The sequence below is a fragment of the Onychostruthus taczanowskii genome, unplaced genomic scaffold (genome assembly GCF_017590055.1).
Source record: "Onychostruthus taczanowskii isolate IOZ18803 unplaced genomic scaffold, ASM1759005v1 scaffold45, whole genome shotgun sequence".
NCBI lineage: Eukaryota > Metazoa > Chordata > Aves > Passeriformes > Passeridae > Onychostruthus > Onychostruthus taczanowskii.
In genome coordinates this window covers 7,442,200-7,462,218 of record NW_024502014.1, presented here as the reverse complement: position 1 = coordinate 7,462,218, position 20,019 = coordinate 7,442,200, and the positions used below count along the sequence as shown (strand labels likewise).

The 20,019-nt window shown below is 40.8% G+C and overlaps 1 protein-coding gene across 13 annotated transcripts in view; it reads left to right on the top strand.

Annotated features, from left to right (window-relative positions):
• The first annotated feature begins 315 nt into the window (after positions 1 to 315).
• The window catches only part of GIGYF2 (GRB10 interacting GYF protein 2), a 75,577-nt gene continuing 55,873 nt past the window's right edge, over positions 316 to 20,019 (top strand). For 10 of the 13 annotated variants that reach the window (XM_041414363.1, XM_041414362.1, XM_041414359.1 and 7 more), the window contains exons 1-3: positions 12,529 to 12,608; positions 15,165 to 15,294; positions 17,550 to 17,645. In XM_041414363.1, the coding sequence (XP_041270297.1) occupies positions 12,568 to 12,608; positions 15,165 to 15,294; positions 17,550 to 17,645 (267 nt within the window). In that variant the 5' untranslated portion in view covers positions 12,529 to 12,567. Of the gene's footprint in view, positions 981 to 1,284; positions 1,312 to 12,528; positions 12,609 to 15,164; positions 15,295 to 17,549; positions 17,646 to 20,019 lie in introns of those variants that run through there. The other 3 variants (XM_041414354.1, XM_041414353.1, XM_041414355.1) reach the window with 3 other exon arrangements.

Sequence of the window (20,019 nt, the reverse complement as noted above, 5' to 3'; positions counted from 1 at the left end):
AGAGCCCCAAAACTGGACACAGGACTCAAGGGGTGGCCTTACCAGTGCCGAGTGCAAGGGGAACTGACGCAGTGATTTGATTACCGGGGGGTTCGGGCAGGGCGGGAGGCGCGGGGACCCCCCCCGTCCTGCCACCTCTCCATCTCCATCTCCCCTCAGGGCTGTGAGGGGAAGGGGGGGTGGCGCTGCGGCGGGCTCGCGAGTCCGGCAGGGGGCGCTGGAGGCCCGCCCCTCTCCGAGATGACGTCACGCGGAGGGTGGGCGGGAAGCGCCGCTGCTTCATCCGGGTCCCGCGGCGGAGCCTGGGGGCGTGGCCTCACCCTCACGTGACGCTGCGTGGCGGCGCACCCGCCATCTTGTGTTGTTGGGTTGAGGAGCCGCCGCGGCCGTGAGGGACTCTCCGCCCGGGAGCGCAGGTAACGCCGTCCCGCCGCCGCCCGGCCCCGCCGCCGCCCCGGCCGCCCCCACCACGCCCCCGCCGCCGCGCGCCCCGTCCGACCACCGGCCCTGCCGGCGGCTCCCGTCCGCCTCGGCTGCCGCAGCACTGAGGCGCCCCGCGGCCTAACCGGGAGGCGAGGCCGCCCAGGGGGGTGGGGGGTGCGCCTGGAGGGCCCCCCCGCGCTCGCCATGGGCCTCTGCGGGGGTCGTTGGAGCTGGGGCGAGCGGGCCTTGAGCTCTCCGTGCGGGTCCTTGGTACTTGTCAGGCGGCGGCGGGGCGCCCGCCGCTCCTCACCGCCCTGCGGGGCCGTCTCCCCTCGCACTGACCCTTGTGAACTCGCTCGTCCCCTCCCAGCCCAGCGGCAGCGCCGCGGTGAGCCCCGCTTCGAGCACGCCCGGCCCTGTCGGGTTACCCTGGCCGAGGAAGGAGGGAGCTCCGAGCCTTCCCCCGCGCAGGCGGCAGGGTGTTGGGAGCAGCGGTGACCGGCACTGTGTGACTGGAGGAGCCTTGGCAGGCTGAAGAAAGCATCGATCAGAATTGTGTACGTTTGGTATTGATCCGAGACGAGTAGTTTCAGTGTCAACAGAGCACTTGCGGCTCTTTCAGTTCTCCGTGATTGCACTTTGAATTGGGACAAGGTGTAGGCCAGAAGGAGGTATTGCCGAGTAGTGCTTCTGGAATAAAAATCCACGTTTTCCCCAGTAACATTCAGTTCAACGTTCGTGGTGTGCCGCTTTTACTGTAATTCTTGAATATCTGTTTGCTTGGGTGGGCGGGGAAAGGACTTTTGAATTCTGATTATATTCCTCTAACTTCTTGCTGCACATTTTATTTTCTTGCTTCAGGAGCTGACTTGGGCAAGTTCCTGGAAAGTACGTGTGAATTTTTTTTCTTATGACTCTGCTGGTTGCTTTTGTTCTTAAGAAACTCTCTAATAAACAAAAATTAATTTGCTGTTCTGTGAATGGAGCATTTGGTTGATACACAGTGTGATAGTTGGAAACCTTTGTAAACAAAATTGCTTGCAGTTGTCACCAGCAAAAGCTTTGGTTTTGGTATTTTTAAGTTTTGTTATTGGGTGGTGATTGCAGTAGATAATATGAGGTGTTGGTTTTCTTGCCATGCATTTGGATAGGTCTCCTTTGAGCAGTTAGGTGATGCTGGTGTGAAAATGTGTGACCTAATTAATCCTGGGGGTGCCAGCAGAAATGATGAGTGTCCATGGCCCCTTGTGCACCTGCTTTGCTCCCCAGGTTCACGTGGTTCCACAAGTCAGTTGGTGTTAATTTCTGAATGAATGTGTGATTAATAAAAATAAAGTTTCTGTCTAATAGTCTGCTGGATTATAGAGAAGGCAGAATTTTAGCCCTGGAAGTTGTCACCTTTTATGTGAGACTTTGATCAACTGCTTCAGTATCTGACAGTATTGTGGGTAAAATACTGGAGTTGAATGGTTTGAAGAGCTTCTCAGGCTCTCCCAGCCCCTGGGTACAGGAATGTGCCTCGGGACACCTGGTCGCTGTATTTCTTTTGGGGCCTTTTTCTGAATGGTTTCTTGAGCCTGTGTTTTTAAGCAGGAGCATAGAACTAAAATGTAATGTGGTTTTGGAGCAGCAATGATTTGTTTCACAGGGTGCTTAAAAAAAATTTGATACCACAGTGGAAACCTGGACTCTTAACTTTTGTTACAGGTGTTGACCTTGAGGATTGTAAAATATCCTCAGGTGTTCCTGTTTGCATTTTTGCTTGTGTTTCTAAAACATACAGCAAACTAAAACCATGATCCCTGTGATTATGTAAGTAAAAAAATGCTTTAAATTGACAGTTGAGGGCTTTGTAATTAATTTTTTCCTTACTGTTTCACTCCTCAGTTGAGGAAAAAAACCTGTGTAAAAAGGAAATGTGAAGTAGGTTTTGGGTTTTTTTAAGGAACTGAGACTAAGCACCACAGTATCTCTCTGCCAAGGCCAGTTGTTTCAATGAAGTTCTGTCACAAACTGGAGTTCCTCATACCTGAATGTAAGAAAAAAATCAGCAGTTTAAGATCTATAGGTACTTCATTAAAATAAAAACAACCTTAGATGTCAGAGTCCCATGGAATAAATTGTTGGGACAGCTGAGTGGCTGAAGGCTTTGCTGGTACCTCTCTGTGCTGAAAGATCTTTCTGCTTAAACCTGGAAGGGAAAACACTGGTTTATAGTAACTGATGAAGATGAGCTGGGTACTATGATCTGTGCCTTCCCCTTTGGCCTCTCTGTTAATTTATTTATTTTGATTGTTACTGGTTTATAGTAACTGATGAAGATGAGCTGGGTACTATGATCTGTGCCCTCTCTGTTAATTTATTTATTTTAGTTACTGAGAATGTGAAATTTCATTTTGCCAACTTTTGTCTGGTCTTTCAAGTTCAAGTAACTGCCCTATATATGTTTATTATTCTTTCATTGAGGTCTTTAAAGTTCTTCCTTAGGACTCTTTAAAGTACAGTATTAAGCTCTCTCGTAGTCTGATTTAGAAAAAAAAAATCTAGCATTTCCTAGCACGTTTTCTTAATTTTTCTTTTTTTCTACTTCAGTGCTTCTGCTCAAAGATTAGTGAAGATAAACTATATAAAATTCATGATTATAGATAGAGCCATGGGGCAGAGCAAGGGAGCCTTCTCCCTACAGAGCTTCCTAGAGAGCCATTGCATGCTTTGGTGAGGAGAAACCTTTTTCTTTGTTTACTGAGGAAGCATTTGCCTTGAAAGGGACTCTTGCTTTGTGTGGTTTTCTCATCAATTTATTTTAATTCATAGAGTGACATTTGAAATGCAAGGTGTGTGAAACGCTGCAGGGGGATGGTGTTTGCTCTTTTGGGAGCAAAGTCAGTTTCCCACCCAGCTTAGCCTCTCCTTGTATCTCTTGCTCTCAAATCCAGAAGATTTTTTTTGTTTGCATAAAGGATCTGGCTTGAAAATCACCAGAAGTGAGAAAACGTGGCAAGTTTGCTCAAGGTGTGCCTGAGTTATGGGTAGACCGAAGAATTAAGTGCTTTAAGTGACCAGGTCTGTACAGCACTGGCCCTCTCGTGGCTGGTGCTCGTGTGTGTGGATATAACCAGTTCACCATGGGGATGGTTAATGCCATTATTTTTTCTGTTTAGCTCAGATGGCAGCTGGAGATTGTCGCAGGCCGAGGTCTTTGCGTTGCTTTGCGAGGAGCTGAGATTGCCGCTGTGTGTTGATTACAAAACGTGTCCACTTCTCTTTTTTTGCAGAGGGAGGGCTTTCGTTCCATTTCCTCTAAAGGTGATTAAGCATTCCTTGAATTTAGACACTGTAGAGGTGGCTTGATGCCTGCATGGGAAACTAGGCTGCCATTGAAATTTTTCTGTGCCTCTCTTCTTTTCTTAATGGGAAGGATGCATAGAATTATTTTGATGCATCTGAGTTTTTTCCCAAGCATGTAATCAAAGTGTGTTTTTTCAGGAGTGAGTCTCTCCTGTAATCCTTAAAGCTTGTACTATATAGAAGCTGGATATGTAGACCTCAGGATTATAGTGAAAAGCAGAAGGAATCCCATGAGCTGTGTAGAGGTTGTAGAGTGTGTAGGTCAGTGAAAAATTTTGATGGATATATAGAATTGTTTTAAAGTACTGTGTTGTTGACTGCTTTTTGGATCACTTACTAATTTTTGATCATCTCAGTTAGTTAGTAAAACAGTGCATTATCATAATTCTCTCTTTGGCCATATGTTTAAAAAAAATCTAGGGAAATAAAGATCACTAACTTGATGGTTTTAGTAGGTCTGCTTGTTTATGTAGTTTGTCATTATAAACAGATAAACAAGCTTACATATACAGTTACAAAAACTGGTTAGAAAGATATTTTTGTTCTGTTAAATAGTTATTATTCCAGTGAAAGTAAGCATGATGCACTGCAGTTTGTGAACTGTTTTGTTACTTGAAATTTTATCCTTTTTATTCAGTTGAGAAATACCTGTTTCCAGTTCTGGTTACAATGAAACAGTTTCTTTTATGTTCCTTCTCTTCCTGACAATAAATGTAAATTGCATTCTGTTATTATGTTTTTTGGTAAAGGTACTGGCTTGTGTGACTGGGAGACTCAGAGGCTGTAGATCAGTGTGGGTGAAAGCAGGTGGGATCCATGTGTGGTGGTGTGTCCGTTCAGACTGGAAGAAACAAGAGATACTCTCTATCTGGACACTGCAGAGATGACTGTGGGTGAAGTTTTGTAATGATAGATAGCTGAATAGCTGAATTTGTGTGCCTTCAGCCTTAGAGTCAGAATGTCACGTGGCAAAGAGTTGGTTTGGCTGGCAAATAATGGGTTGCTAAACTGATTTTTTTTGAGCCACGTGTGTTAGAATCTGAGGATGATTTAGTTGGAAGAGCCTTTGGTGGTTGTCTGCTCCAGCCTCCTGCACAAAGCAGGGCTGACGTCAGTGTTAGACTGTGTGACAGAAAGTGAGTGAGGCTGATCATGGAATAGCATATGGCAAGGTTTTTATGTAAAAACATTTCATAACTTGACTTAATAAATCAGATGCCCCATTCAACCACCATTAAAACCAGTGGAAGCTTTTATGGTAGGCTTAGTTAATGCTGAATCATCTGCACATGTGTTTTCTCTGTAACACTAAGTTTTAAGGGTACTAAGGCCAGGATCAGGCTAACAGCACAAGTCAATTTACAAAGATACAGTTCTTAGATCAAAATAAGTAATTTTTTAGCAAATTCTGCAAAAATGGATATGCTGTTTGAAAGTATTGTAGTTCATATGTAGTATGCAGTCTGATAGACGTCCTGATTCTCTGTTAGAATATTTTATTAAACACTCACTGTTGAATGTTTGTTTCCTGAAGTATAGGATGTGTCAGAACTGCATGAGCAGGAAACTTTTAAGGAACAGGGTGGGAGGGGAGGGAGAGAATATCCAAGCCCAAAGAAGCTGGTTAAATTATTTAAATGACATGTTAAAAATGGACCCCTGAACGCTCTCAGCAACCCAGATCTTTTAATTCAGTGATTGTTGTCAGTGAATATAGTCTGAAAGTCATTTCCACTTTGAAAATATGTATGGGCTATAATGTGTGTGGTGAGTGGGAGAGAGGTGGTGCAGTGGGGTTTTCCTTGTGTTCACAGGCTGGCTTCTGGCCCTGCTGGGGAGCAGCTAGACAGACTTGGCATCTTGATGTGTAATGCCTTGTGGAAGGGCACAGATGAAACAGTTACCTACCAGCAAGTTTTCCATGTACAAGGTAGACAGATGTGAAAATGTTTTGTTTTTTTAGCCGGAAAGTGATCTCTGGCAGGATTTGAGATAGGATTTGGAATGAGAAGCATTTGTGTTTCAGCCAGTGGCAAGGCCAAGGGTGTGGTTCCCTGACTCTGCTTGGAGCTTAATGGCTGGTGTCTGCCTTTGGCTCAGTCTGGTAATAAAGGTGGAGGTCATGCTGAGTTCTGGTGGGGGAAGTGGGAAAAGCGATGACATTTGGCTGTGTGCAGGTGAAGCAAGAAGTGGAAAGCTCTTCAGCCTACATCCAACCACCAAGTTGACAGTCGTAGGTAGGAAAGGAGGAGAACATCTTGAGTTGTGTTACTTAATGTTCTAAATTTTTCTTGGATTTGGTTATTAGGTGTGTAGGTCTTGTTAGTCTCTTGTGTCAGTTCTGCCCTTGAAGGGCTACTTGTATTTGTCCTTCTTGACCGGGGTGCAGCATATTGTGAGCTGGGGTGCTCCATAAAGCTTTGGGTGCACCTGTGCAGTGAGCAGGGGAGTGCCATTTTGGAAGTGCCATTTGAGGTAGTCATGGACAATTTCTGCTCAGAAACTGCCAAGAGATTGAAATACTTTGGCAAGGGTTTGACACAGGGAGGTTATAAGACTTCAAGAGATCTAGAAATGTAAGTGTAATAATAGAGGCGTAGTTTCTGGAGAAGTGGATGGTTTGGACGTTGCCCCCTTAGGAAAAACTTTCTGGTGTGTGGGTAGATAGGCCTTGGAAAATTCACGCCTTTATCAGGAATCGGGTTTGGTAAGCCAGAAGGGACTCCTGTGACTTGTCTGGCATCTTGTATAATGTGACTAAGAGATTTTTTTTCCTCTGATTAATTTTCTGTTTAAACTAGAAAATACTTACTAGAAAATATTTTCACATTGATCTAAACCCAGGTAACTTTGTTGATTATCTCCCAATGTCTTGCTTCAGTCCCTTCACTGAATAAACTTGGGTCTTCTGATGTTTTTACCTGACTGTTTACAGACTAAGAAACTTAATTTTTTCTCAAAGCTCAGTAAATAGAGCTTTAGCATGTTGGTGTTTTTTCTTCTCACTGTAGGGCATATCTGTCAGATTCTGTCAATTTTTGAATACCTGATTTTTCAGCTCTTTTGCCTCTTGGAACAGAAAGGACACCGTATCCCTTTAGTGGTGAAATTTTGGTGTATATTTACTCTGCATTTTTGTTGTCCTGGGTTAAGTGTTTTTTGTTAGCTCTTCTAGTCAATGTTGTATCATATATTCTTTTTCAATTGATTAATATAATAAATCTCAGCATGGTTTCAGAACTGTGTTTTTCCAGAACAGTCTTGCATTTCTTATATATCACCTGTGTTTTCTGCTTGTGAGTCTCTTGACTTTGCCTTATTCAGTGCAACCTGCTGTACTGGACTGAGTCATTGAATAATTCATGGTGCTACTATTGATGTGTCATTTCCATTATTTGCCATATCCATGTTTGTCATCCTTCGGTTTTGGAAGTTTTATGGCTAGTGTTACAGACTCTGTAGAAGATAGCTTCTTATGTTTTACTCGGTTTTGAGAATTTTTATTTGTCTGAGCTGGGTTGTTGTAGATTCTTTAGAAGAGAGGAAAACTTAGGTTGTGATGATTTGAGACTTTTTGTGTGGTTCTAAATGGTTTTATCCTTTTTAACATTTTATTGAATTGAAATGTCCTGCAGAAGTTAAATTTTATCTGCTTGCTGAAGCAATGACATTTCTACTCTTACAAAAGTATATTTTGATTGCATGTCTTCCATAAATCTATGTTGCCTGGTCTTAATTATGTCAGTGTCCTTTAATCAGTGTTGTCTGCTTTAGCCAGTGATTAATATCAAACAGGTTGTGTAGCCACCTGAGTCATCCTGTTTGCCATTGTACTTCAAAGGTGGCTTGCATACGGTTGTGGATCATCCTTAATATTTCAAGAATTAGAGAAAATCAGCGTTAATTATTCAGTCAACCTGTTAATTTTTTAAAAAAACACAGTTACTGACACTGACATTAGCTAGCTCTAGTAGTTGCCTGTGGAATGTTTTCTTAGTTGTGGAAGGTAAAGTTTTCTCGTCTTGATGTAATGTTGCTGTTGAATGGTGAAACGCTGCTGTTAATTCCTTCTCCACATTTATTTAAGGACAACCCATTTCCTTGCACTTAAGTCTGCTCATGTTGATTTCTGTTGTGGTCTTTGGTACTCACATTTTCATCTGGTTTCTCGGTTTAAAAGACTCTTTCAGACCTACAGTAATAACAGAACTACCTTGAAAGGAAAGGATATTTTCTTCCTAAACATCTCTGATCAAAGGGCAGACCATTTAAAAATAAAATAGCTGTGTATCGGAAGGATCAGTGGTACATTTTTTTTCAAGGTTTAGGTTTCCAAAGTTAATTAAAAACCTAAGCTAGCAGTGGTCCCAGAGCTATAAATTGCAATGACAGTACAAATCTTTAATTTTTTTTTTTTTTTTTTTTTTTTTTTGGTCTGCTGAAAAGATTATATGGTCAGACCTGAATGCAGCCATTGCCTAGGCTTAACTTGGAATGCCAAGAACCTCTCTCTTGGTAGTCTCTACCCAAAACAGCAGAACATCTTGATGAGACAGATAGTCATGTGCTACTAGCTGAGAGAATTCTGTAATGGAAATGTAGGGATTTAACATTGCCTGAAAATCTTAATGCAGGTGCCCATCAGTAGCGAATGAACCTTAATGGCAATTATATGAGGCTGAGCAAAGTGTGGAAAAATGGTAGTTTTGATCTTTCACATCTCTGAAAACAGCTTTTTGGCTAGATATTTATTAGCTAGCTGTATGTTTTAAATAAGATACCAGAGCTTATGGGTGAAATGGGCTACAGTAATTGTAGACCTTCAACTGAAACATCTTATGCATTTTAACACATAAATCTAGCTAGTAGAATCAAGTTCTGGCTTGTGTCTGTAGCAGATGTGTGAGAGCTTTAATACATTTGTAAGGTACTAACTAGTGAGCTTGAAAAATAATTTAACAAACTGTAAGCTTGGTAAAATAACTATTGTTCCTAATGTGAACCAGTGAAATGAGTGTTGCTGATGGCAGCTTCTGCACGTATATTACCTGTTAATTGTGAGTGAAAGCCACTTAAAGGCTTCATGTTATTAGATTACAATTTGTGTCTGTTCAGAGGGTGGACTTCTGACTTTCAGAGTATTAAACAGCTGACAAATTAGGGTTTTTTTCCCCCTCTTGCCAGCCTGCAGGTTGTTGGGTGGGGTTGCTGTGATTCCTTCTCTTTTCACTCCTCTATGCTGATGGCCCGTTGGTGGCTGGTTGTGGCTGTCACCTCAGGAAAATGGGGTCTCAATTCCAGTTTACAAGGCAATTCCATTTTTCACTAAAAGTATGCAGGAAAATCTCAGCTGGTTGTAGGGTTGCACTGGCACCTTGATCAAGTATTGACCTTACTTGAAGAAAACTTTGGAAAAATGTTCCAGTTTGGAGGAGTGGTGGGAAGCACCAGGTGGCTGCCTTAGCCAAGCAGTGGTGTTAACTTGCCGTTAGTCAAAAGAGTGCCTCAGTTTCTCACTTCAGCTTGAGGCTGCCCGTGTGCTCTCTGCCCATGTAATATCTGTATTGTGGAGATTGCTTGATCAATAGCCTTTGATTTGTAGAAGACCTCATCTCACAGAGCTAGCTGTTCAGAAAGGGGCTTTTCCCTCATCAAATTGTATCAAGGAGAAAATATTAGGTATATGTTATTTTTATAATTTGCCATCCTTGATTAATAAGGAAGCAGCATTTTAACAAAGACCAAAATCAACATTTCTGTTATTAATATTGAATTTTAAGACCCAAGAAAGTGATCTAGATAATAAAGATGTGATGAGTTAACCATTTTGCTAAGCAAAAGGCGTGAGGTTTGTGACCTGATCATTCATTCCCGTCTCTGAATTCCTCATCCTTTTTCTTGCTCCACCCTGACTTTGCCTCCTGTGATGCGAGTGCTGCCTTGTCCACTCCCAACTTGCCTTTCCAGTTAGTGCAGCTTCTCCTGCACACGAGCCAGGTGTGGTGTGCAGTCCCTGTCAGAGGCTCCTCTCAGGTTGGCTTCCGTGGTCTCTCCTTTTGGCTGCCCCTTTGAGAGCCAGCAGAGGCAGCACAGGGTGTCCCCTCCCTTTGTTTCATCTGCTCTGACGTGGCTTTAGTGTTTTCCTCTGGTGCACTTGCTGTCTTAACCTTTTCCCTGTTCTTTGCCCTCCTCCTCCCAAATCATTGCCCATTTCCAGGGTGTCTCTTGTCCAACATTTTTCTCCCAGCCTTGCCTGTATTTTCTTTTTCCTGTGTGTTTTTATTTCTGGGTAATGTTGGTAGGTGCTAAACTCCTAAGAAGTGACATTTTTCTCCCAGCCTTGCCTGTATTTTCTTTTTCCTGTGTGTTTTATTTCTGGGTAATGTTGTCTGTTCAGTTCACCTGTCATACCTATTCAGATCACCTGCATGTCTCTTGTATTCTGTTTTGAAGGGGATGTATTCAGTACAATTTCATTCACTTACAGTAATCTTGTTTTCAGTTCAAAATTCATACAGTCAGAACTTTTAGGGATGGAGTAACTTACTTGAATGCAGTCAGAAGAGGAAGAGTTTGCAAAGTGAGACGGCCAAAATGAGGGATATGGAAAGCCTTTCAGCACCTCACTGGGATGAGACTAGCATTCTTGTAGGTGCTAAACTCCTAAGAAGTCTAGTAGAGAAACATAACACAGCATCCTCAGTTTTTTGGGAAGATAATGTAGAGGCCAAAGAGTGGGGCTGAGTGGGTCCAGAACCAGTGAATAGCTTGATCCTAAGTGGATTGTAGTGCTTTGTCCTTGTATCTGATGCTTTTCAGCTGTGGTTTTGTTGTTTAACCCTGAGTGCCAGCCTTTTTGGTATTACTGATACTAGACTAGCTTTGATGTTAGGAGTTAAAGATCCCAGCTTCTCTGGTGATGCATGGATTGATCTGAAAACTCTCCACCCCATGCCAGCCCAGCAGAAGGATTACAGGCATTGCAGCCATCCAATTAATGCTGCTAGGAATTGTGTTAGAGGCTTGTTTCTGCCCAAGTGTGCATGGTGGTTTACTTGAATTGCCCCACAGTATTTTCTCTAGTGGCATGGTGTCTTTGGGTACCTCACCTTATATTTTGATTTGCAGGATGATGAATGGATACAGCTTGAATGTTTAATGAGCTGCCAGCTGCTTCAAAAAGGCAACTCAGACCAAAGTCATCTCAGACTAGGCCTGTGAAAATATCTGGGTATTTTTGTATTAGCTTTTGCTGCAGGTAGTAGGGATAATTCCTTTTAATTGTCTATAATTATTGTGAAAATAAAAGCATTAAGATTTGTGTATAAATTACTTAGTGTATGGGGTAAAGAAGATACAGCATGTTACTTATGCTGTACAGATACAATTCTTATGCTGTACAGATACAGCATAAAATACATAAACCAGACATTAGTTGGTGGGTTTAGACTGCAGGGAGTTTTATAAGCATTTGTAATCTTATGCCCAAAGTATTTGGATAAAATCTGCTCAAGCAATTTTAGCATATTTCATTTAGCATGTTTTGTCATTTTCTTGCTTTGAGAGTCTTGATTTATTTTCTTTAATATTATTACTTCTGTGGAATAGATATAAGAAAAAAAGCTTCATTTGTTTAGTTTTGTCTTTTTTTTTTTTTTTTTTTTAGTAACTAATGCCCTTTCCACCTCTATCTCCCTAGATTTTGTTTTTCTTTTTCATCACTTTTTCATGCGCAGTGTAGACAAGCTCATGAAGTTCCTTATTTAGTTCCTGGATCTGCTGAGGGATGTGGTTCTGATAGAGCAAAGTTCCCTCCCTGACGTTATGGGTTCTTGAAGTCTAATCAACCAGTGTCTGAAGATGATGCTTCAAATTCTACTTTTTCTTGGGCTTTACCTACAGTGTGTTTGGTTTTTAAAAAACCAAAACTGTCTTCCTCTGCAGATTTGGATTTGGCTGCTGCTGGAAGGAAAGGGGAGCTGTGTTTATTGCATGGAAGGGCACTTCTCCAGAGCTGCCTGGACTGGACTTGGTTCTGTTAGGGAAAGTTACCTTCCCTTAGTCTTGTTCTTTCCCTCCTGTATGGCTCCATCTGCTCTTATCCATACACTCTGGATATGTAGGAACTTGACTTGAGCTTAGCTAGTGTCTGCAGGCCTGCCTTGGCTAATATCAATGAAATCAGCTGGAGTCTGAAGTTATGCATTTCTTTTGCTTAATAAAACGAGAATGAAAGAAATACTGTCATTTGCCTGCAGAATTTTGGAGTATGTGGTAGCATTGGATGTACTCAATTTTTAGAAGGCTTATTTTTCAAGAATGAGCAGTGGAAAATTCTTGAATACTCTGCCACTCAGCTGGCAAATCTGTCTTGCTGTAATTCTAGTGGGGTTTTTATCCTCTTGTAATTGTCAGGAAGTGGCAATTCTGTTAATTAAGCATTACTGTTCTTGGAGAAGAGGATTATACATCAAGTTCTCCGTGTTTGTACAAATTGTTTCCTCAGACACCCTAATCCAGTGTCCTGTTTGAGCTGTTAAAAGAGGGATTTAGGGAAGAAATCTTGATGCAGTTGCTCCTATATTACTAAATCAGTCTGTGTTGGAAAGCTGAAATGGATTCCTTAAAAAAAATAAATTCACTGTAGTCAATTTTTTCACTTCTTTGCATGCCCAGGTGTGCTTTTGTATTTTGAATTAATCTGTGAAGGGCTGTATCAATCCCACTGTCTTCATAATAAATATTTTTATTTTTCAGGTTCACACTTTTTAAAAAAGAGGAATAGAACAGGAAAAAATGGCAGCAGAAACTCAGACACTTAACTTTGGGCCTGAATGGTAAGTTGTGTCTGTTTTGTCACACTCCAGAACTTGTCTAAAAGGATTTTTTTTCCCTTTGGAGCGGAATTGATAGTGGGAGTGGATGGGATACAATACCTTAGTTGTTTCATCCTGCTTCACCTCAGTCCCTGGCCTGTGATCTGCAGCAATATTATAAAATCAGTCTACATTTTGTGAATTGGCATTGTGTATGAATTGAGTTAGGTTTTTTGTTATGTTAATGCATAATATTTACCTTGCTGCCAAGCAGTTGAAGGAGGAATAATGTTTATGATCTCAGAGGTATGCACAGAATAATTGAAGATGTGTTTGTTCAGTCTTTCTCTGTGATGCATGTTAATAAGGAAGTTCTTAAACTCTCCTCACTATACTTAAATCTATAGCTAAGCAAGCTTTTTCTTTTCCCAGTTTAAAAAAACCTAATCCCTGTATGGAATATGGCAAAATGTGAGTTTTGTGTCAGTGTCCTGCACATTTGTATTGAAAACTGTCAGGAAAAGAGAGCTACTGTATTCAAGGGAATCCACGCTGTCATATAATTTTGTCAGCTGTTAGTTTTACAGCTTGTCCTGACTTTGGAACAAGCAATTGCACAGGTGTGATTATTCAGTATTTGTTCCAATTTCTTGTTAGAGTATTGGTGGTTTCAGTTACAAACAAGAATTGTGAATGGTGTGGTTTCTGAAGGGTGGTGTCCAAGTGTGTGAACGGGAATGCAGAGTGGTTATAGGAAATGCAGTTGCTGCATAGCATGTGATAGAGTTGTTACTTGAATACATTCGCTTTTGCTGACACATTTCTATACACAATACACAGAAATTGGAGAGGATTCAGTGAAGAAGACATGATTTGCAGCTTGTGAAACAATGAGAGCTCAGTCTATTTTGTTAGAATGGAAGAAGGTTCAAGAATGAATTTATCAATATCTATAAATATACCCACCAGGCAGATATCTTGTGCTGGAGTGCTCTTCAGTGTAAGAGACAGACATGATTAGATTCTTGATGGATGGAAGCCAAAGTTATATTAAAAAAAAGAGGAAGGGGGAAGACAATTCTAAAAAAACCATATGTTTGAACAGTAACTTAATTACTGTGTCACAGTGAGGGGACTGTCGTAGTGATCGCCAGTTAGTTTAAAAACCAGATTAGATTATGTATGGAAACATATATTATACTTCAGTGGATTAGTGTATTTTACAGGAATAAAGGAATTAATATTCATAATTTTTCTTTTGGGTTGTGGTATAGTCATGTCTGTCATGTAAGCTGCTGTATCACTTAACAGTGAAACTCTGGGTCACGTTTGATCTGATTAGTGCTGAACATTGCACCGAGCCATCAAATCCTTTAAATAATTCTTGTGCAGGCAGTTTGTTTGGAAGTGGTGTGTAGAGGAACTGCCACGGGGTGGCACCAAACTAAAAAAATAAGATCAGCTTTTGACTTGCAAATGATTTTTTTTTTCTGTTTGAAGAACAGTAAAAGGAATCGAAGCATGCTTCAATAATTAGGTGAAAGGTAGTCTCTGAATCACTGCTTTAGTTCAGAGCTACTTCTTTTCCAAGGATTTTTTGATTGCTGAGAAGAGCTTTTACTCTTCTACTTGTCTTAAGTTGCCCATCAAAGACAGTGTAAGAAAATAGGCAGGGTTTTGTTTCTTGACACACATATTCTTTTGTAAAACATTCCTCAAACTTAAAAATGCCAAGTATTTGGGTAGCTGAGGAAGCAGCTGTGTAGAGTGAGACTAATTCACCTGCAGAATGGGCATAATGTACAACAGTAAGATGCTACCTGCAAGAAGTCAAGTAACTTACCTGTGTGGGATGAGAACAAATGTAATAGCATATTTATCTGTTACCATAGATTAGATTTTAGATTGCTGCTTCCAGTTTCTCTGAAGTAGTGTCACTATGTTTTGTGCGTATCTTTTTTTTACTTTTATTTTTTTCTTTTATTGATATCCTAAGTTAGATGTTATATGCACTCTAAAAAAAAAAGCCATTAATTTAAACTTGTGTAAAAGGGATTTGTGGTAAGGAAGGATTCCAGAGACACAAGAAGAAACTTCCTTATAAAATTTACTGTGCTGTTCTGTTAAACTTCATGAAACATCTGAATAAACTTTCCTTAGCTCAATATTTGCTGCTCTCTCTAGCATGGTAAGAATTTTTCTTCGCAAAAGGAAGCTGTTGTCATTAAGATGTCCCACTGATTTGTGTGCAGCCTCTGTGAATAGCTTATGCAAGGCTTTAGTGGGGTACAGCTGGCTTGCTGTATAGTCAACATAAGAGTTTTCCTGGGGAAAGTTGAATTCCTTGATGTGCTCATGGGAATTCTTTTATTTCTTGCTCTCCTGGCTGTGGATGAAACAAGGGAGGTTCTTCCACTCTTGCTACTGAAGCACCAAGAGTTTCGAAGTTAAACTGTTAATGTCTTTACTTTCAGTATTGTATTTACTTTGTGTCAAATCTGTCAATGTGCAGAGGGATGGTAGCACAGGTGAAGATACTCTCAATTCAGTTTTCATTGCTTTTCTGCTTCCTTTTAGGCTGCGAGCTTTGTCTAGTGGCGGGAGTGTGACATCCCCTCCGCTGTCTCCGGCTTTGCCGAAGTACAAACTAGCAGACTATCGCTATGGGAGAGAAGAAATGTTGGCACTTTTTCTAAAGGATAATAAGGTGAGCAGGAAGAGGAACGTGGCCTTGTGTGTGTATTCCTAATGGCAGTCTTGTGATTAGGAACAGTTTGTATTTTGTGATTATGGACAAAGAAATGGAGTACCCCTTGCAATCCCAGAGTGGAGAGGGCTGATTGTGGTTTTCATGTGTGCACTTGTTTGATTGCACTTTTACCAGATTCGGTATGTTTTTGGGGTTTTTGTTTGTTTGCATTTTTGTTTATGTGTGGGGTTTCTTTTTTGTTTTGTTTTTTTTTTGGTGGTTCTTCCATTTTAGGGGTAACTCATTTTTGTTTATGTGTGGGGTTTCTTTTTTGGTTTTTTTTTTTTGGTTCTTCTTCCATTTTAGGGGTAACATCCTGTACCCCAGAGAACAAAAGACCTGATTGCCATATTCAGTCTCACTGCCACAGATGACTGAGGGTTAAAGTTGCCTTGCAGCTGTGCAGATTTGCTTGCCTCAGTAGGATTTTATTTAATGTAGTGCATAATAGTTATTTGATTCAGCTACAAAGGCAATAAATCATATGAGCAGATCATCTGAAAAAAGCAAGAGGTCTCTATCCCATCTTTAGTCCATTCACTTTAGCAGGTAACTAGCCCAGTGAGAGCAGTCCTCAGGTAGCTCCCTTCTCTGGGAATCAGGACACAGAAACAATAACATGTAATGCCTAAGAACAGTATAGAAAATCAAGAACTTCCTTCTGCTTTCACTTCAAACAAAGATTTACAGTGATGTAAAAGATGATAGAAAATTTTAGAGATCTTTCAGGCAAATTACTAAAACATTTTGCAGTTGTAAACATTGGGTTTTTCTTTAGATGGTGGCAGTGGTTGGTTTATTGTGGTAGCGGACTTGGAGGTATGAATGCCCCTGAGAGCTTACCCTTGGGGGAGGGAGGGACTGCAAGAACTGATGTCAAGATTATGCTTTGAGCTTGGAATGGAGATGTGCACCCACAGCTTCAAGTTCCTATCCTGCCTTGGCTGTGCTGACATTCTTGTACAACACTGGGAGCCCTGCGTTGCTTAAATAATGGATTTAAGGGCATTGAATGTCAAAGATTTTTCTAAGTCTGTTAAGTGTGGTATAGCTTAAAGCCCTGCTTTAACATGCAGAATTGTCCTGTTCTACTTCAGGAAGCTGTGATTTAGATCTTGCTGTTATGCTTGAATAGGTCAGCCAGTCAGAAGTCACTGTTTTTTTGCAGTTTGTGTTTGTTTTGTCAGTTGATGCTGAGACTCTGCTCTTGGGGCTGATTCAGAACAACCCTCAAATATCCTGTGCTACAGGAAGTTCTCTGATTGTTACAAATGATCCAAAACAATATTTTCTTCTTATGTGTTTGCCAGAAGGGCATTATGATTAGAGTATGTCTTTATTTTGCTGTCCACATGTTTCAAGGGTGTTGAGCTGTAGTTATGAAGACTGAAAGGACTCCTGACAGTGGTTCAAGTCAGCTATTGGGTGTCAGCAATGTTTTTAAGATGTTGTATCTCTAATTAAAAGAGAGACTAGACTAAAAGCAGGAAGACTTCTGCTAGCATATATCTAAATGAAAAAATGTCTTTAGTGTTATGAACTAAATATTTTTGAAGCAGTTGTCCATTGGCATAATTAGAGCTCACTTGGCTGTATGTGATTGAAGGTTCTTGTCCACATTCTCAAGGTCACAACTATTAATGGATCTTCTGATTCAAAATGTTAATTTATTTTGGTTTATATCATCAGTGTTCTCTAGTTCATCTCTACATATAGTTGCATTGTACTTGACTTTTTTGTGTGGTTTTTTTTGTTGGTTTGGGTTTGAATTTTTTTTTTTTTACTCTTCTGTTTGTTTATAAATTGGAGTTGCTTCAGATCAAATATAACCTCTGTGCTGTAGGTGGCAGTTTTGTTAATTAAAAATCTGGCTATAAAAATGTGTTGAAGTTAAAAACAATAGTTTTTAATTTAACAGATGAAATGTCACTTGATTCAGATTTCAGCTGCTGTGGTGTGTAAGTTTGAGTTCTGATGTCTGTGGCCTTGTGAGTGGGTGATGCTTTGGATGCCTTGTTTATAAGAACTCTTTTTTCTGAGGGTTGTAAATTTGCAGCAGAGTTATACCCACCCCCAATAAGAGTTACTGGAAGTACTGGGTAGATGGAGACAGAGGTGGAAGAATAAAAATTTTTTGTGAAGCAGTGTGTATGGTATCATCCCTGAATTGGAAATACTTGCGTGTAGTAGAATGATCTTTTTCTTTTGTACAGATACCTTCAGACCTTCTGGATAAGGAATTTTTGCCTATTTTACAAGAGGAGCCCCTGCCACCACTGGCACTTGTACCTTTTACAGAAGAAGAACAGGTTTGTATCTTTTTTTATTTTAAATTTTTAGATTGTTATTAGTGTAAAGACACAATAAGAGTATTCTTCCATTAAGAAAAACAATGAAATTTGAAATTAGTAGGTCTCAGAGTGTACTAGTTAGAAAGCAAACCAGCAGGAGATTTCAAGTCAGAATTACAGTTTAATAGGAAAATTGAAATAAAGGCAATAGTACAGAAATTCTGGCTTAAACTGACATGAGTCAGGATACAACCTGACACCCTGTTGGTCAGGGTGGTGGTAGCAGTCTGATTAAATGGTGGCTGCAGTCCTGCTGGAGTGGTGGATGTGGGTTTGTCAAAGCAGTGATCCTGTGGAAAGATCTGGTTCTTCTCTGGAGGTCCAGTGGTGGTTATTGAGCTCTTGTCCTCTGGGAATCCAGTGGTAGTGCTCTCCTGGTGTTCCAAGCCTCAGATTATATAAAGGCAGGAATGTTTGGTTCCTCCCCGTGGCTGGGGCGTCTCACAGTGGGATGGTGTAATTCTGTGAGTCATGGGGGGTCAAGGTATGGGAGACCCTGATGGCCCTTTAGTGGAGATAGTCCCCCAGAGGGAGTTACCAGGGGTGAGTCACAGAGGAGATAAAGAACACTGCCTCAGCTGTTTTAACAGCTTATGAAGGTGGTAATAGAATACATATCTTTGGTTACACATTTTCATTGTAACCTAGGACACAGAGAAAGGAATTAGGAAAGCATGCTGTTGAAAGCATGAAGTTTAAATACTGTCCATGATCAATTATTGTCTTAGATTGGAAAAAAATGGCTTTTATCCATTATTCTGTTGAAGGTGGACAGGTTGATAAATCCAGGATCACCATCTGGAAAGTGTTACCTATTTTTTAAGTATGCATCATTTTCAGATCAATGATATTTTCTACAGTTTTTTACCACCTTCTCTTTGGTAAGAGAGTCATGAAAGAGGCTAAGTTCTGTAGCCTCAGTTTTGTGTTCTTTAGAGAAATGGTGAAGTTTTTTGACTGTTAACACTTATTAAGAAGATGCAGTACTGTTAAATGCTTTGTATATAAGCAGTTGCTTGTTTATCTCCTCCTTTGATGTCTATAGGTGTGTAACCACATAGAGATGGATAAGATGAGAGTGGGAACAGGTCCATAAGGATTACATTTCAGGGATGACTGATCTGAGTAGTTTGAAATCTCTTGCTTTAAATTTGATTCCTAATGGAGAAAACTGCCCATCTTCTCTGTATAAGTGCCTCTGACTTTGGACTTTGAACTGATTTCCCTTTTCTGGCTGTCAGAACTTTTGATTTTGCAGTTGTTCTCCTATTTGTCATGTTTCTTAGCACATTTCTTGCTTCATAATACTGTGGTTTGGGTTTTGTTTCTTTTCTAATAGGAAGCTGAGTATTTTTACTGGCTTAAGTAATTAGATTTTTGCAGGGGTGGGTAGTGTTACAATTAGTTTTTTAAGATGTCAGAGCATCCTTCTTCCTTTGCCTGCCCCAGGCTGTTGTGTTCTTGAATTTTTCATTTCGTTTTGTGCCTGGGTATTTTGGCATATCCTCTTCATCTCTTCCAGAGTTCCTTCCTCTTCAGAGTTGGTCCATATTTCTTGTGTCTCTGTGGAATGCTGTCATTTCACACAAGATACTAATGGTTTAGTTTTTAATCAGCGCTTAGATTTGAGTTCATGTGGATACATTGTAAGCACTTCGTGTCATAGTTAGTTTTGAAAGGCAACTGAGATTGAGTTGGGAAGTTATATGGGAAGTCTTATCTTAGATCCTGTTCTTGAGTAGGAAGAGAGGGGATTCAGGAGCAAGCCCCAGAAATGGTCAGCCAGAAATGCAGTAGCACACCTAAATGTTGAACCTTTGTGTAAATGTCTTTGGGTATATTCTTTTGCTGATGCATAGTGGAGTCCTTCAGGGAGGGCTTAAGGGCTGCTTACAGTTCAAGGGGATGCTGACTTGTGGCGTTTGTCAAGATACTCTGCAAGGAATACTGTGAGTTGAAGGCTGTGGTGTGAAAGTGTGCGGAGCACAGATGAGATGGTAAGTGCTGCTGAGCTTCAGGGGTAGATGTGATCCTCTGCTGCAGTGCCCCTTGTTTCACCAGTCTTGAAAACTCCTGAAGAGTGGGTGTGTGCTGTGTCACTGCTTCTCCCTGCTTCTCTTCACCTGTAATCATACAGGAGCCTTTAAGCAGCTTAAAAATTCTCTAAAATCTCCACAAAAATCATAATCTGGAAGAAGAGGTCCACATTCCCTTTTTAAGAAAGCTTTTCCTTTAATGCTTTCTGGGGACCCAGAGGATGTGAACAATCTGGTTTTTCATGTCCTTTTTTTCCTGTCTCCATGATTGATTTGAGGTACCAAGGGAATGGCAT